Source organism: Perca flavescens, chromosome 6, assembly GCF_004354835.1.
Source record: "Perca flavescens isolate YP-PL-M2 chromosome 6, PFLA_1.0, whole genome shotgun sequence".
Lineage (NCBI taxonomy): Eukaryota > Metazoa > Chordata > Actinopteri > Perciformes > Percidae > Perca > Perca flavescens.
In genome coordinates, this window is record NC_041336.1 from 11,544,536 (window position 1) to 11,561,658 (window position 17,123).

At 38.9% G+C, this 17,123-nt stretch overlaps 3 protein-coding genes across 8 annotated transcripts in view; 2 read left to right on the plus strand and 1 right to left on the minus strand.

The window, feature by feature from the left end:
• Positions 1 to 331: 331 nt before the first annotated feature.
• LOC114557688 (type-4 ice-structuring protein LS-12) lies at positions 332 to 6,071 on the minus strand. Of its 2 annotated transcripts, none has more exons than XM_028581310.1 (4): positions 6,061 to 6,071; positions 2,051 to 2,125; positions 1,457 to 1,607; positions 332 to 696 (listed from the first exon to the last, which is right to left on the minus strand). In XM_028581310.1, exons 2-4 carry the CDS (start codon positions 2,100 to 2,102, stop codon positions 429 to 431), a joined length of 471 nt encoding a protein of 156 aa, XP_028437111.1. In that variant the 5' UTR covers positions 2,103 to 2,125; positions 6,061 to 6,071; the 3' UTR covers positions 332 to 428. The 2 variants fall into 2 exon arrangements, with proteins under 2 accessions (XP_028437111.1, XP_028437110.1); XM_028581309.1 differs by lacking the exon at positions 6,061 to 6,071 and adding an exon at positions 2,343 to 2,448.
• Positions 6,065 to 11,648, plus strand: rbm8a (RNA binding motif protein 8A). Of its 2 annotated transcripts, none has more exons than XM_028581308.1 (6): positions 6,065 to 6,218; positions 7,179 to 7,238; positions 7,355 to 7,432; positions 7,932 to 8,068; positions 10,823 to 10,959; positions 11,191 to 11,648. In XM_028581308.1, exons 1-6 carry the CDS (start codon positions 6,158 to 6,160, stop codon positions 11,237 to 11,239), a joined length of 522 nt encoding a protein of 173 aa, XP_028437109.1. In that variant the 5' UTR covers positions 6,065 to 6,157; the 3' UTR covers positions 11,240 to 11,648. The 2 variants fall into 2 exon arrangements, with proteins under 2 accessions (XP_028437109.1, XP_028437108.1); XM_028581307.1 differs by having other exon boundaries at positions 6,068 to 6,224; positions 11,191 to 11,331.
• Positions 11,649 to 12,023: 375 nt separating this feature from the next.
• The window catches only part of otud7b (OTU deubiquitinase 7B), a 41,200-nt gene continuing 36,100 nt past the window's right edge, over positions 12,024 to 17,123 (plus strand). For all 4 annotated transcript variants that reach the window (XM_028581621.1, XM_028581622.1, XM_028581623.1 and 1 more), the window contains exon 1: positions 12,024 to 12,205. The gene's annotated coding sequence lies outside the window, so the exon portion shown is untranslated. The remainder of the gene's footprint in view (positions 12,206 to 17,123) is intronic.

Sequence of the window (17,123 nt, forward strand, 5' to 3'; positions counted from 1 at the left end):
CCTATTTGACAGCCTACTTCAGAATATTGAACCATGATGGAAAACACCAATGACCCAAAGGTCAGAGGTAATATTGATATTGACTTCCACTTCAATGAGTAACTCTCAACAGATTCTGCTTCAATATATTTCATTTCATCTTGATTACTTGCCCTTTGGCTTTATTTTTATAAATGAACCTCTTTACTCAGAATGCTTAAATAGCTTTACTCATATAAGTCCAAATCAGTGGTGATTTTAGACCCTTTTTAGGGGGGCTCAAGCTAAAAAGTCTGATCCTAGAATTGCCCCTGGTCCAAATAAAGAATACGTCAGCACAAAATGATGACTTTCCAACACCTTTATTGATAACATTCAGCCATCGCATCTCAGATAACTTGGAGACAGAACCAAAACGGGAGCGTTATTGCAGCTGGAATGAACCAGAATCAAGCTTCACTGGGGGGGAGCAGGGCCTTGGTCTGGTCCATCACTTGCTGGAAAAACTTCTCCATCATGTCGGTCAGAGGCTGGACCTGGGCCTGGAAGTTATCGGTCAGAGGCTTGACCTGGGCCTGGAAGTTGTCGGTCAAAGGCTTGATCTGATCCTCAATGTTGGCGATGAAGGGCTTGACCTGCTCTTGCAGCTTGGCGGCCTCGGCCTGTACCTTATCAACCAGAGGCTGGATCTGAGCCCTGCTGTCCTCAATGTAAGTCCTGTGAAAGGAAGAGAGGAAGCGAGTTCTGTTAATCACTGCTGCTGACTCCGACTTGTATTTTAATAAAGGAAAGTTAACTTAGACTGCCGGAAAATGTATTAGTGTGACTCTTAAGGAAAGTCTTTTGAGAAAAACAGCTGTGATTGACTCCTTATTGCTTCAATGTGTGTATTTATGCATGCATTCAATCCAGGTTAAGATAATGTGGGTTCCAAGAGGTGTTTAGACTTTAGACTTGTGTAATTTACATCATAAATATGACTTTTTCATCTTGAAAACTGACATATTTACTGTTTTCAGAGACAGTTTTTCTCAGTCATGAATTTCTCAATTACATTAGATTTTCTACATGTTAAAATTCAAATAAATAAACTTGTATGTGTATAGCTAATAAAATATTTCAAAACATGAATAACTAAAGTCATTATTAAAGTCAGTATATTTGAAATTAACACTTCTGGAACTTCTATATGACATTTTGACCACATTGTTCTAAGAAAAATGAAGCGGTCATACATTCATGTTAACACTTAACACTGGCCATTTACATTTAGAGTTTATGCTTGAAACATTTCACTGAATGCCTTATCCAATCTGTCGCTTACAGAGAGGGAAACAGTGATTTTAAATGCCTAGATCACAATTCCAAGCACAGCAGAGCAAAGTTTACTGCAGCCCGACAAAAGACTGAATAATATGTTGTGCAGAAAACAATCATGAACATAAGAAGAACATGAAGGTAATTTTTTTTTACTTACTGGGCAGTGTTGGTCACCTCCAGAGCCTTCACCTTCTCCACCATGTCCTGAGTGGCGCCGGTGATGCTGGCAGACATGTCATTGATGAGCTGGGTGAGCTTCTCCAAATCAGTCTGGGCGTCACGCTTCACCACTGACCCGGCCTCAGTGCCTGTGAACACGCATTTACTGTTCGTTATCTAAATCCACTTAATGTAATTCAAACTTACACACTGCACAGCCTGAAGACAGTTACACATATGAACAGTGATGTCTTCAGTTCATCAGATAGGGTAGGGATGCACACACATTACAAATATTTAATTAGCACTAGTTCTCTGCTGTTGTGTTAAAAACCCTTTAAATTTGGTTGGTTTGTAGATTTTTTTTAAATTGTCCACTGAAAGGTATTACTGTTTCTAAACTGGACAGTGGTCAAGTTAAAATCAAGGTTTTTACTTGCTTAAATGTCAAAGAGAAAAGGTTCGGATGTGCAGAAAATTAAGCAGATATTCTGAAGTTAAGTTTATATATTTTATAGTCTATATCTGATCTTACAAATACATTATGTATATCAAATAGAGTTGTTTTTTTATCAGTGAAAACATGTCTTACCATAGGCAACAGCCAGCACAACAACAAGAGCGGCAACAAGGGAGAATTTCATGGCTGCAGATGAGCAAGACAAACCTGAAGAAAGTTCAAGGATTATTCAGATGACACTGAAAGTTTCAGAGATTAAAATAAAATGGTGGCAAAATGTGATGAAGCAGCAACAGACATTTTACATCATTTAGGAAATGTAAGTAATAGTCAATGTGTTTTCCACAAATGGATGAACAATACATTTCTGTCTACAGCCATAGAAAGTATAAGAAACACCAAAGGAAAACAGCAAGAGACATACCTTAACTCCTGGGGTTCTCTGACCTGATGGTGCCTTCTGTCAGAGAGCCGGAGGCTTTTATAGCTAGTTAATCACGACTAATCACAATTTAATCACCTCCTACGTAAGGAAGTGACCTGACAAGACTGAGTTGGCTGAACCTTGATGCTTGAGAGCTGTCACCAGATAGAAACAAAGTCCACTGTGTGTGTGTGTGTGTGTGTGTGTGTGTGTGTGTGTGTGTGTGTGTGTGTGTGTTTGTTTATGTGTGAGAGAGAGGGAGAGAGTTGGAAAGAGACAGAGATTTATTCACTTCACTTTGTGTTTAAGTACATTTAAATACTTGTACTTTACTTATTATTTCAATGTCATGCTCAGACATATAAGTTATACAGCTGGAGTGACTTTGAAGATCAAGGTTTTACAAACAAAACAGATGCTCATCTTGATGTATTTTTATTAGTAGTATAAATGAAACTACCCAACTGTATATAAAGTCAAATTTAGCTTCACTTCAACCAGCAACAACAACAAAAAAATGCTGCGTACACATTAATGCCTCAGCAATATAATAATGACAGGAATCATTCGGCCTGCACTTTTTATATTTTAGGTACATTTAGCTGCTTACTTTACACTACAATTTGGAGCTAAGGACCTTCACTTGTAAAGTATTTGTTCTGTGAGATATTGACACTTAAGTAAAGGATCTGGATTCTTCTTCCACAACTGCACCAGTATAAAGCACTTTCAGTATGACTAAACGATATCAACTAAAAGAAAGAAAAATAACAAAGGGTGTCTTACTTAGATGCAAAATAAAGATAAAACTATGAAAGAGCAGGCAACACAAACTGGAAAAACAGTTTCATAAAGATTTCATGTTTTTTTCATTCTGGGCAAAGTAATGTTTTTGTGGTTAACTTCTTTCCTTTTTAAAAGTAAATATTATACAGTATGTAATTAATGAGCACTGATCTTATTTTTATACGTGCCCTATCTTTTGGTGATTGCAGCGGTTTAATCTTACATTGATATCTACTTAACAGAGGGTGAGTTGGAGCCTTGGGCACTTCCCTGGTCCTGTCAGCAGTCATCCCTCATGTGGCATATGTAACAATCAGCAGCAGGCCGAGGAGCTCCTGATAACCTCATCAAACAAGATACCGTAGTTCCTGTGTCATCATACTGGGGCCTTCTGGCTGTTACTTCATTTTTCTTTTTCAAACCAATACAATTACTGCCTAGATGTGTCTACAAATCATCAAATGATTAACATTCTTTTATGTACATTTATTATGTAATCCCTTTGGTATATTTCTGTTTAAATATACTATATATTGTGTTGTGTTCTTCACATTTACATTGTAACAGCTGTAGGAAAGTGTGCCGTGTCTGCAATTATGTCACTGTATGGCAAACTACTTATCTACTTAATTATAACTTATATTGATTGTACTACAACCCCTTGTTTGGGAACAATGAGTATAATAAAGGGGTAATAAAGAAAGTGTAATTTATTTAGCAGATGTGAAAATGGTCTTACTTGTCTTACTATTATTTTACTTACTATATTAAGTGCTTAACATGGCTTTGTGTGCCATCTTGGATTCTGTCTTTCAAAGCATATTCAAATGGTGAAAATGTCGATGCAACAGCTTCAGCTAGCTAAAGCCAGCCTGCTTGGTTTGATAGGAGCATTGAGGTAAAAAGAAATAACTGAATGATAGATGGTGAATTTAAACTAGATAAATGTGAGTGTCCATTCCAAATTAATTTTGATTTAGAGAGATATTATGAATGTTCTGGATGGTACTATAGACTACATAGCCACATATTGGTACAGTGTTGATGTGGACATTGTTATGCGTACATGCTAGTTCAAAATCCATGAGATTAAAGTTCAGGTCAGCTATTGTCTGTCCATGCACTACCCTGACTTCAGGCCTGTTATTTTATAGTTTTGTGTTTTTGTGACACTTAACAAATTACTTGAAATACCAGACTTAGGCCTATCAAACTGTAGACTTACTGTATAAAAAAGAACATGGTTTAAATGGCTATCTTTGGTGTTGGGTTAGCCTTAACTAATGCTTATCTACACAGAATTCACTCCAGTTGAACTTTAGTGAACCCACCCTCCCTCTCTCTCTCTCTCTCTCTCTCTCTCTCTCTCTCTCTCTCTCTGTCTCTATTAAATTCAATTAAATTCAATTCAAAGGGGCTTTATTGGTATGAAAGTTTAAATAACAATGTTGCCATAGCATTAAACAAAGCACAATAAACAGTTATATGAACATTGACACAATATTAGGATGGATTTATATTAATTCAATATAATTTTTGTATGGGAAATATAAAAACAAATTCCTCTCTTTAGCTCTCTAGCTCTCTCATGTATCTATCAATCCATGTTTTTGCTTATATTGTGGTTTTGGATTGCAATGGCCATTAGTCCTTTCCCCTTTAAGAGCTCTGAAGATTCCTCTGGTAAAGCTTTGACTTGTGGCCCCTCTGACATAATTTGCCACAAGATGGCAACATTGTAAGGCATTGTAAGAGCAGTCTAACTACCATTTTTTTTCAACCTGGACCCTATTTTCCTACGTTTTTGTGTCTTGACTGATGGGAACAACAATCTTTGACATTAGTCCAAAAAGCAAGATCGCTACAGTCAGCAGCGGCAAAACAAGCTAATTAATAGGGCAGACGTCCAGCTTGTATTTACCTTCACAAAAGTGCTCGTTTTGACACTGACAGGCTCAGATTAATATTCTAAGTGTCTGACAACATTATGGAAAAACAAAACAACAAAACAAACATCTAAGTGTTTCGCCCGAGTTGTTAACGGATGCAATTTAAGCTGGGCGATATGAAGAAAATCAAACGTCACATTTTTGACCAAAAACATCAATGTCGATATTGCGGCGATATTGTAGGCTGACTATTGCTATATGAGATTTTTGATAAATAATCAACAGTAGCCTAATGTGGATAATGACTAGTGGGTAAAGGCAAATAATAGCTCAGCTAACAGTCTGGTACGTTCAGAAAATTACATCTAATGCAACTTTAAAACCAGGTGTGTGTCATATTACGATATCTAAAATTTGAGGCGATATCGAGTCTCATATATCCTATCAACATAATATTGAGATATTGCCCAGTCCGAAATGCATCATACATTCAACATCATTGTTATCCTTAACCATCAAAACAAAGTGGTATATCACATTTCCATTTTCACCTGCGAGCTAACTTTGCGTCTATGTTTTGTGTGATGAAATCTTTATTTATAAAATAACTAAAGCTATCAGATAATTGTAGTGGAGTAAAAGTACACAATATTTCTGTCAGAAATGTAGTGGTTTAGAAGTAGAAAGCAGCATGAAAAAGAAAAGACTCAAGTAAAGTTCAAGTAGCTTGAATTTGTACTTAAGTGCAGTAGGCTACTTGAGTAAATGTACTAGTAAAACATTCCACCACTGCTTTTTAGCACAATACACAGAAGCCTTTCCAGCAGCCTGTTTGTTATTGTTGTTAACAAACAATATGCCTAATCCAGACAATGTGAAGGCTAACTGGTTTTTAGGAAGAAGAAGAAAAAAAATGCAACATGCAGAGGTATTCAGGTTGACTATAATTGAATGTGTTGTTGTGGGTTTGGTAAGCAAAGAAACTGAAACAGAAGACACATGTGATTCACAGTAATATTTACTGATGTGTTACTTCCTTTTACCTAACCTGGCAACATCCGCCAACCTGTTGTCTCTTTTTGCGTAAGCACGTTGCTTGCGTCGTTCAGCCGCCGCAGCAGTCGTACACACACAGGCATCATGGCGGACGTGTTGGATCTTCATGAAGCGGGAGGCGAGGACTTTCCTATGGATGAGGATGGTGATGGTAATATTAATATTTAAACCCAACCACTGGTGGCAGGTGCTCCATAATTCCAGCGTTCAAATGATATGTAAATATTGAGGACTACATTAAAATGGTCGTGACAGTAACTAAATGCTACGAACTCTGACTGCATGGTAGCAGGCCCCAAAATGCTACCAAGCTAATATGAAGCTAACAACGCACTGGTGGTTCATGCAAAGGTCTTTGTAAGATAGCTTGGTCGTGGGAATTGCGAACTATAAAGGTCCATTTTTTTCACCAAACAGTTTTTTTTTTTTTTTTTTTTAAATGTGTTTCCTGGCTTAACAGCGTGGTTTACATTACTTCAAGATATCACTTTATCACACTGTTATTAACCGCTGCTAGCACGCCAACATTAGCTAGCCAGTTGAGTCTTCTAAAGCTAACGTTATCGGTTGATAACTTTGACACACAGAACTTAGATTATACGTATTTACATCCATAATTTATGTTTTGTACTATAGCGTTAACTACAGAACATATATCCGCAGTTTGAAGTAACGTTACATAAAAGTAGTAACTTGGCTAGCTAGTTGGCTAAGCTTGTTTGCTAGCACTCTTGAGATCGGAACAAAAAGATTCACCTTTTATTGATCCCCAGCGGGGATTTCGGTTGTCGCAGTTCAACAGAAACAACATAGATAAATACAGATAGAAAGTATCAGAAATAAATAATAAGAAGTAACGTTACATAATCTAAAATAATGGAAAAATAGAAACTATGAACTATAGAGAGCATTTAACCCATCCCAGCATTAGGAGCAGTGGACAGCCACATATCGTCCGGGGAGCAACTGTGGGGGTTCAGTGTCTTGCTGAAGGACATTTGACTTAATAATAACATAGTATAATATGGAGTGGACTGGACCTTGTGGATAAATGGCAAGTAAGCAGCATGCATAGATTTTGACTTGTTCAACCTTTCTTTTTCAGAGAGCATCCACAAGCTGAAGGAGAAAGCTAAGAAGAGGAAAGGGCGAGGCTTTGGTTCAGGTGAGTTAACACTGTTTTGGTTACAATGGTTTATGTAATCTCCTACTGCAGCTTTTAAATATAGTTTCTTAGGCTAGTCAGCAGTGTTTAACGTGTTTCTGTTTTGCTGTTACCAGAGGAAGGAGCCAGGTCCAGAATCAAAGAGGACTATGATACTGTGGAGCAAGATGGGGACGAGCCAGGCCCTCAGAGATGTAAGTTTTGCAGTTCATATTTTAGATGTAATTCAGTTTGAATGTAAGCAACTAGAATAAAGTCTTAACTACACATTTGTCACCCTAAAGTGCCTCTGCTATTTATCAAGTTGTTACCTTCTCTGTTGTTTATGAATTTAGATAAGCAACATTTCACATTCTGTTTTGTCACGAGTTGTTTGCTTTAATAAAAAGAAAAACATCTTATTTGCATCCCATTTCTCAACAATGCTTCAAAACAAGTGTGTTGCTCAATTTACTTTCATTAAAGTTTTTAAAAAAAAATCTTTAAAACGTCTTTATCCAGGTGGTTAATATAGTTTTTGATTATCCTCGAAATAGCTTTTTGAAAAAATGGTGGCTTAGCTCTGTGACTCAAATGCAGTGTCGATGAGAGCTTTAGTAATCATAAATCTACTTGTGTCATTAGTTTATCTAGTTGAAAGTGCTTCTTGGTTTATTATTTGACCCCTGATGCCTTTTTCTTGTCTTTGTGCAGCTGTGGAGGGCTGGATCCTGTTTGTGACAGGTGTACATGAAGAGGCCACGGAGGAAGACATCCATGACAAGTTTTCAGAGTTTGGAGAAATCAAGAACCTGCATCTCAACCTTGACCGCAGAACAGGCTACCTCAAGGTGAGCCAGATAACCATTTATCATGTGCATGCTTGTAAGATCAAAGGTGTCCTTCATTTCATGGAAGAGATGTTGACATTTAGTCAATGCACACCTGTTACTCATTATTTAGTATCTTTCATTGACACTGCAATTATTTGAACCATATAATCAATTATTCAAAGAACAACTCACATCTTAACCTGTGTGTGCAGTTATTCGGCTAATTCAAGGTCAGAAAGCATTGCACTAAGTCCACCGGTACAAATTAGTTTTGCGCCACATGTATCACAAGAAGTGTTGCAAAAGTCGAGGCGTGCAGATTTGTCAGTTTGTCATGTGAGAGAGCACATATGTGAAGTTGCAGTGACAGATTCGAGAGGTTGTAATCGCGGAGTTGTGGTTGAGATAGAAAATGGACTCAAGTTAAAAAAAAAATGTAAATGTTGCATTACAAGTTTGCAGCTGTCATTTGTATGTAAATATCAATCTACACGTGTGAATATTTTATCTGTGACTTCACATTCCGAACACGGGTGTGTGAACATATCAGAGTGCAAATTACAAGTTCACATTTTTTCTACAAGCTCTCGTGTGTATTTTTCTTTCTTTCTGGGACTTCAAATTGAACTCACATGCGTGTGAATATTATTTAAAAGTGCAAATTTTAACATACAAGTTCAGATTTTTATTCTGAAAGTTCTGACGTCGTATTCTACAAGTGCTCACATCAAGTCTACAAGCTCTCGCATTTTGCACCATATTTACCTTCATAGTTTCAGGCCAGAGAGTGTGCTGTGAAAGAGGAATGAAAACCTTATTTTCTGATGGTTTCTTAGCTGTTACGATCTAAAGCACAGTGAAACAAAATCTATTTTGTTGGGGTTTTTTGTTTTCCATGTGTGTTTTATTTTTATTTTTTTAAAGATGAAACGGATGGGCACACTGAACTGCAGGCTGCGACCACCAGCAGCCCTCATCCTGTCATGTTCCTTTTATACAACAGCATACTAATTCGCCTAATCTTCAATGGTCTTTAGCTCATAGTGGAAATGCGGTGAATGGGCTGTAGGAACCTTCTAGTTCTTTAAAAATAGTTCGGGTTAGGGCTGCTCGATTATGGAAAAAATAATCACATTATTTTGGTCAATATTAAAATCACAATTACTCATTAACATTTGGATATAATGGATAGTGTCCAAGGTATAATCTGTTAGTATCCTTTATCTTACAGAAAGAGTCTTTGGATAAGAATAAAATCTGTTTTACTATTGTGAGTCTGCTCAGCTTTACAGATATCACACATAACGTTACACAGCTAATGAACAGTTCCACAGACATAACACAATGTGCATCTCACATCACATGTTCACTCACTGTGACCATTACTACTGTCATTACTAAACATTGTTTCAAAATATGAACAATAATGTCACCGTCAGTGGGCTTATTTGCTAGCTAACCTTAGGAAAAATCCAGCACATAGACGGTACCTTAGAGCAGTGGTTCCCAACCTGGGGGGCGGCAAAGATCACAGGGGAGGCGCAAGTCTTTATCTGGTTTGAGGTTGAGGTAAAAAAAAAAATATATTTGCACATGCTAAACAAATTATGATAATACACTAGGATATATAATGTATACAAAAGTCTGTATAAAAACTATATATTTTGTTGTATCCTCGTTTTTTCTGCCGCCACAGCATCACTATTTAACATGGCGGAGAAACGTAACAGTGCTGATAACGGCTCTGTATCAAAAAAGAAATTAAGGCTCTATCTCGAGAGTTTCCTCAACTTTGGTTTCCGGGGGGGGGCCTCAGCTTTTCTTAAACATGAGTAGGGGGGGCGCCAAGGAAAAAAGGTTGGGAACCACTGCCTTAGAGTAACGTTACGTGAAACAGGCGATTTAACGTCCCTGCTCATTCACATACAGTTTAACAACAAAACTAAATGCTGAGGGAACATTACTATGTTTTTTCAAGTTTTTTAAACAGTAAGTGAATACGTCTACTACAGGGGGGGGGGGCAAAGGCAGAGGGACCGCTAGTTAGCCAACGTTAGCTGTTCCCAGACAACTGAGTTGGTTTTGCCTTTTTTTTTTTTTTTTTGCTCACCAAACGCTGTTGCCATCTTTACTCGCGCTGAGTTTTTAAATTCCAGCGGATGATATGCATACGACTTGCCTCCCTGACTGGCTTCTGGAGGGGCGGATGTGCGCGTGTCATTCAGAACACAAGACATGGCAAATAATCGTTTTTTCTCGATTATACTGTTTTGGTGATTGTTGAAATCAAAATTCAATTAATTTCACAGCCCTACCTCGGGTATTGACACATTCTTTTTTTGCTGTCCAGATGTACAGTATGTGTAGTCCTTCCTGTGAGCCACATGGTGGCATCATTGTCTTAAATATGAAGTTGGAACAAAATGTCTTTGCCCTGAAACTTTCTCCACAGTGATTACAGTCCAGCATTGAGAATGTCCATTTTCATTAAAGACTTCAAACCGTGACATTCTCATACATTTTACTGGTCACCTTTCAATGCTTCAGCGACATAAAATGTATAGTGTTGACTGAGCTTTTGTGCTTATTTCAAAATGTTTGCCCTGTGATCCCAGACTGGTTTCAGCAGGGCCGTTAAATATTAGATTATGGAGTAATCGGTTGCCCTGTTTTGTGCTGTAGTAAATTTAAATAGTAAAATGCTACCAAATGCCAAGCAGTGCTGCCATAAATTTGCAATAACTCACGTGCTGTCCTGCTGACTGTTTCCAGGGATATGCACTGGTGGAGTATGAGACATACAAAGAGGCCCAGGCAGCCATGGAAGGGCTCAACGCTCAGGACATGATGGGCCAGCCTATCAGTGTTGACTGGGGATTTGTCAGAGGGCCCCCCAAGAACAAGAGGAGGTAAGGGTGGTGTGTGTTTATCTGTGATGGCAGTAACTTCCTGGTAAAGGGAGTGTGGTCAACATTTTACATGTTTTACACTTTGTCAGTCTCCATTTTTGAAAAATACAGTTGTATGCTAATTTTAGTAGAATTTCATCAAGTTATTGGGATTTTTAATCTAGATAAAAGTGATAAGTGTGATTATAAATTATTTATTTATGTAATGTTTTTTTTTTGTCTTGTTTACAGGACTGGCGGACGGAGACGCAGCAGAAGTCCAGACAGGAGGCGGCGTTGAGTTTAGCAATTGTCATTGGCTTGAGGGCACTGGACAGGCCGTTTATAATCCTCTCATCTTCTCATAAGAAAATAATTTTTGTACAATATTCTGAGTTACTGTTGTATTGCATCAGTGGTGCAAATTCAAATATTGGTATATGGAATTATTCTCTTCTTCAGAGATGAATAACAAAATAATCCATTGGCCTAAAAGCAGCATTCTCATCTTTTTTTTAAATTATGTATGCTGCTTTACAATGCACCAGAAGGATATCCATTCAGCTCTCATTGAAACTATGGTTTAACATTTAACACCAACTTGTATGTAGTGCATGTTTATGGTTCTCTCAAAATGTTTCAGTTTTCTCAATGTGATGTGCATTTTGTTTTGTTTTATATTACTTGGGGAAAATTAAACTTTTAAAAAAAGTACGTGTGCCCACTTGTCTGTTTTATTTAGCCCTGCTAATGACGTAGAGTTTACATCATCCTAGATGACCTCACCCAGGCAATGGTTCCGCCCCAGCTATTTTGTCCAAAGCACCTGTCACTCTGGACTATGAGTGCCACACTCATAGGCTACTTGGATAAAACCCCTTGCCCTTTATTTTTCTGCAGCCAATTGGCAAGCGAATGTTTTGTACTCTGTCGTTCTCATTTGGCGTTTACTCTATTGGGATACATCAGTCAAAGACCGCGAGATTGACCATTGGTTGTTATAAATGCCAATATCATAGAATATTCGCTCTGATTGGGTGGTTGCTTGTGGGGGCGGGCTTAATTCTTCGGTTGACGTTGTTGTTGTAAGTGGAGGAGAAATTACTTTGTCGGTGGTGGTCCAGTTTGGGATTTTACACGTAGTTCCACCAATGAAGATGTTAAAAAGTTAGGAATTGTTTGTCCTGGAAACGTGTATGGTACTCAGAAGTTGGTACTTGCTGGAAAACTAAATGGGACGATGAAAAAAACTGCGAGGCCGTTGAAGGTAAGCAGTAAAGGGATATTCTAGCCACTAGCGTTAACGTTAGCTAACGTTAGCTGCTGATTAGCCAGGCTTGAAGTAGCCACTTGCTAGCCAGACGTCACGGTTCCGTCTACTTACTGAAAAATAATAAACACTTCTTTGCAATAAGAATTCATGCACACGTATGGCAGTTTCCTGAAGGGGTGACTAAATGGCTCATTACATGAAAATAAAGTTATTAGGGTGAGTGTAAACGGTGCATGAACCCCATGCGTTTGAACGCCTCAAATGCGTTTATGTAAGCATGTGTATTGTTCGTTGATATTTTGTTTCAAAGAATAGTCGTAGCCACAATAGCTGGCTCAGAGTCGACATTTAGGACAAGCCATCAGCAGTAGCATTCATATGCATATATTTACTAAGTATGTTGACGAAACAAATGGTTACTGAACATTACATTAGCTTTAAGAGCTGTCAACTAACGTTAGCGCTTCAGCTGTGCAGGTTAAACATTGCATTTTAAAGTTGTGCTGAATGGGAGATCAGTTCCATGTTTAAGCTTTAAACAGTTATGTTTTGCTGTTAGAATTAACATAAATTGTATTAGCTAGCTTTCTAATAGCTGGTCGTCACGATTTATATGATCCGAGCTCGGTTTTAGTTTAGGGTGCATATGTGTGATGTAACATTTATTTAAAATACCAGCTTAGAGAGAATTGTTGGAGTTAACCGTTTACATCCACGCGTATTTCTTTCTAACTTTTTATTAAATCTGTTCTATTAAGCTAACGTTAGGTGGTTAACCTGATCGATTGAGTCAATTCAGCAGATCATCTCTTTCCAAACCTTGCTGCCATATATATGTGTGCGTTTGTGTGACTACTGCCTGAGCTTGCGGGTCATTAGGTTCAGTGTTTCGTGCAAGTTTTGAAACTAGGACTTGGGTTATTTGCCGATGGGAGAGGCTTGCGTTACACTTTTCCTTGAATTATTCAGGTCTTGTATTTGTGGGCTGTTTTGTTTGCTGGTACACCAAAGACATACCTTAAACATGAAAAGTAGGACAGAGGTACAAGTTCTGGGCATAGTAAGTATAGAGCTGGGCAATATATCGATATTATATCGATATCGTGATATGAGACTAGATATCGTCTTAGATTTTGGATATCGTAATATGGCATAAGTGTTGTCTTTTCCTGGTTTTAAAGGCTCCATTACAGTAGAGTGATGTCATTTTATGAACTTACCAGACTGTTATTTGCTTTTTCCCACTTAGTTATTATATCCATATTACTGATGATTATTCATCAAAAATCTCATTGTGTAAATATTTTGTGAAAGCACCAGTAGTCAACACTACAATATTGTTGCGGTATCGATATCGAGGTATTTGGTCAAAAATATTGTGACATTTGATTTTCTCCATATCGCCCAGCCCTACCCTCATTATGCTACCGTGGAAGTGTGGTTATTGGTTTTGATATGACACATAGCAAAGTCCTATGAATACACAATGGAGGGCAGAGCAGCAATTAACTAGTCTGAGTCTCCGTTTTATAGTTTCACAAAGCAGGCAGTCAATTTAACTTGGGAAACATGTTCCGTCTGGAGTTTTACCTCTCAAAGGTTTTGTATTACTATCTTAACGATCTCTCATATCCTTAATGTTTTTAACATGGATCTTGTTAACTGTTTATGTGCTGGTGGATGGCTGTGACTGTTATGACGGCCTTGGTGCCCTACAGTGTATATAGTGTTTCACAGGGAGAGCATGCTGCTTCAGCAATGCAGAGAGCATGAAAATTTAAATTCGTCTCTCGACGGGCTCCTCCAAACAGCTGGTGTGTGTGTGTGTGTGTGTGTGTGTGTGTGTGTGTGTGTGTGTGTGTGTGTGTGTGTGTGTGTGTGTGTGTGTGTGTGTGTGTGTGTGTGTGTGTGTGTGTGTGTGTGTGTGTGTGTGTGTGTGTGTGTGTGTGTGTGTGTGTGTGTGTGTGTGTGTGTGTGTGTGTGTGTGTGTGTGTGTGTGTGTGTGTGTGTGTGTGTGTGTGTGTGTGTGTGTGTGTGTGTGTCAGGGGTCCAGTATCAGTTCCCGAGCCAGGCCCATTTGGCCATGGAGGTATTCCCATAGGATCTCTCAAACATGGTCAGATTAATCAATAAGTAGATGAGTGCTTCTTCAGGTTAGTAGGACAAATGCATGCCTTTTGTGTCAAGTGTACATCTTGCACTCAGTTTTGCAGCGTGTACGCACAGACTAGAACAGGCAACAATGCAAAGCTTAGCTCCTGCTTTTATTAAGACACCTTGCAGCTTTTTTTGTCCATATTAAAAAAAAGGAAGAAGACAAATCATGAAACTCTATCCATACAGCCATGCGTCTGTGTTCTCATCTCTAAGCGGCACTGTCCAAAAATCTGCAAGAGTAGATGTGATACGTAAGAGAAAACTACCTTCGTCCCCACAGTGCCACAGTGAGACGGGGATCAATAGGTGGCTTGTCTCCGAGAGGCCTGTGTGTCCAGACAGCAACTCATAAAACTCATTGGAGCCCCACCCTCCCTAGCATGGCTGATTGCCTGCCAGTCTTGTGACACAGCAACCAGCCAGTGCCCAGGGCTGTTTGTGTCAGGGTGGAGAGAGACCTAGAACTGAGGCATCTACCTGGGGTGCTAGCAGCCGTTTGACTTTGAACAACATGTTGTGGATCGTAGGCCTTCATCAAATGCTTTGGGGTTACATTTAGATCATTTATCATACAGTTAGGGCTGCCACCTCTTAGTCGATTAGTCGACTAATCGGTCGTTTTGGTCTTAGTCGACTAAGATTTCTTTAGTCAATTAGTCATTTTTTTATGCTTATTCATGCTTAATTACTTATTTCCAAGAAACTTCTGAGCACATTTATGGTAAACACAAGATTTAAAGTAGTGCTTTTGCAGGATTAATTGTGGAGAAACTCAGTTTTACAGATGGTTCATTAACTACATTTATATTGTGCTTTTCTAGTCTTAACCTCCTCTCAAAGCGCACAGCTCTGTCAATTAAATCAACTAATCGATTAGTCGACAAAATCATTTAAAGGAACACGCCGACTTATTGGGAATTTAGCTTATTCACCGTAACCCCCAGAGTTAGACAAGTCGATACATACTATTCTCATCTCCATGCATGCTGTAATGTTGTCTGACGGCTCCAGCGGCATCAGGCCAGCACAGAACATCAGGTGAATGGTTCCAGCAATCCTACTGCTCCAAATAAGTGACAAAATAACGCCAACATGTTCCTATTTACATGTTGTGATTTATAGAGTCACAGCGTGTACAAAAAACAACGTAACATGAGACACAGCCGTACTTTACTGTAACTAACTGTAAACAAACCGGGAACTATATTCTCAGGTGGAAGAATATAGTACTTGGGCGAAGTGATATGCTCGCAGCAAGCCTGTCTGAGAATATAGTTCCCGATTTGTTTACTGTTAGAAGATGGCTGTGTCTCATGTTACGTTGTTTTTTGTACACGCTGTGACTATACAAATCACAACATGTTATTTTGTCACTTTTGTCACAATTGGGAGCAGTAGGCTAGTTGGAACCAGTTACCTGCAGGATCTGTGCTGGGCTAAGCTAATGCTGGAACCGTCAGACAGCGTTACAGCACGCACGGAGATGAGAAGGGTATGTATCGACTTGTCTTACTCCGGGGGTTACGGTGAATAAGCTAAATTCCCAATAAGTCGGCGTGTTCCTTTAAGTGTTAGTCGACTAAGAATTTCTTTAGTCGAGGACAGCCCTACATACAGTTATTAAGCGACTGTAAAGTAGGTTGAAACGGTTATATGATGAAAGACATAGCCTTATTGCAGCCATAATCCCATTCAGCATGAGGCGCCACACCCACAAGTGAAGCAAGAGCTTGCTGTATCACTTACTTTATGCTCTTCACCTTTTTCTCTACATACAATGCAATGTAGGGAACTGATGCTAATTATTTGTCACCAGCCAAAATCTCAGTTTTATTTTCCCTGTCAGAAATTTTGGCACATACATACAGCTGTTAAAATACATAATTACCTCATTAAAAAAAGGGCTGGAAATTTAAAATGAACAAACTACCATGACAAACACAGCTGCGGTTGGTTGATCATTTTACATTGAATGCACAATGTATTGGTCATTAGGCATAAATATTTTTTAACATTGTATTTACATTTTTTTCCCAGTGGCAGCAAGGGATAGGTAGGACATTTTTAATTTTCCTTTACAGTAGCGATGGATACTCCATTTGTACTCTACCACCTTGTGTGTCCCATGTTACAAACACATACACGAAAAATTACCTGTTACAAATGTAGGCTAATTAAAAACTGTCCGTCGCTGGACGCACCGGTGGACTGAGACACAAACTAAACACGCCTCTCTGACCGGGGGGTTAGCGGTTAAAATGAGCGGAGGTCAGAGCTCAAGCTAACAGGCTTATTAGCTAGCCCAACACCGAGCGGTAACATCTGCAAAGATTGGATCTGTGAGTGCATTAATCTGCTCGGTGTGTGTTTTATAACAAACAGGGCGAGCAGCCACCGGACTCTAACATCTCTTGATCCGTGCAGGACTTCGCTGTAAGCGGACTGTTTAGAAACGATGTGACCGGCAGGTAACGTTTAACCTGACTCCGCCAAATGGATTGCTTCGCATTTGCTCGGCATATCCATCTGGGAACTTTCTGTTGGAGAACTTTTGAGAAGGGGCGGAATACTGGTTATTTGATTGGATGAACCATCTGTCTGCTGCTGCAGGCAAAGCATAGCTCGTAAGCTCAGCATGCAAGCAACATATCGGTAAAGGATATTTGCCATTTGTGTAATGAGAATTTAGGAATAAAAGGCACCATTTCAGGTTCCCGGACCATATTCCAAAAGAAGGATCCAAGAGAAAAAAAGC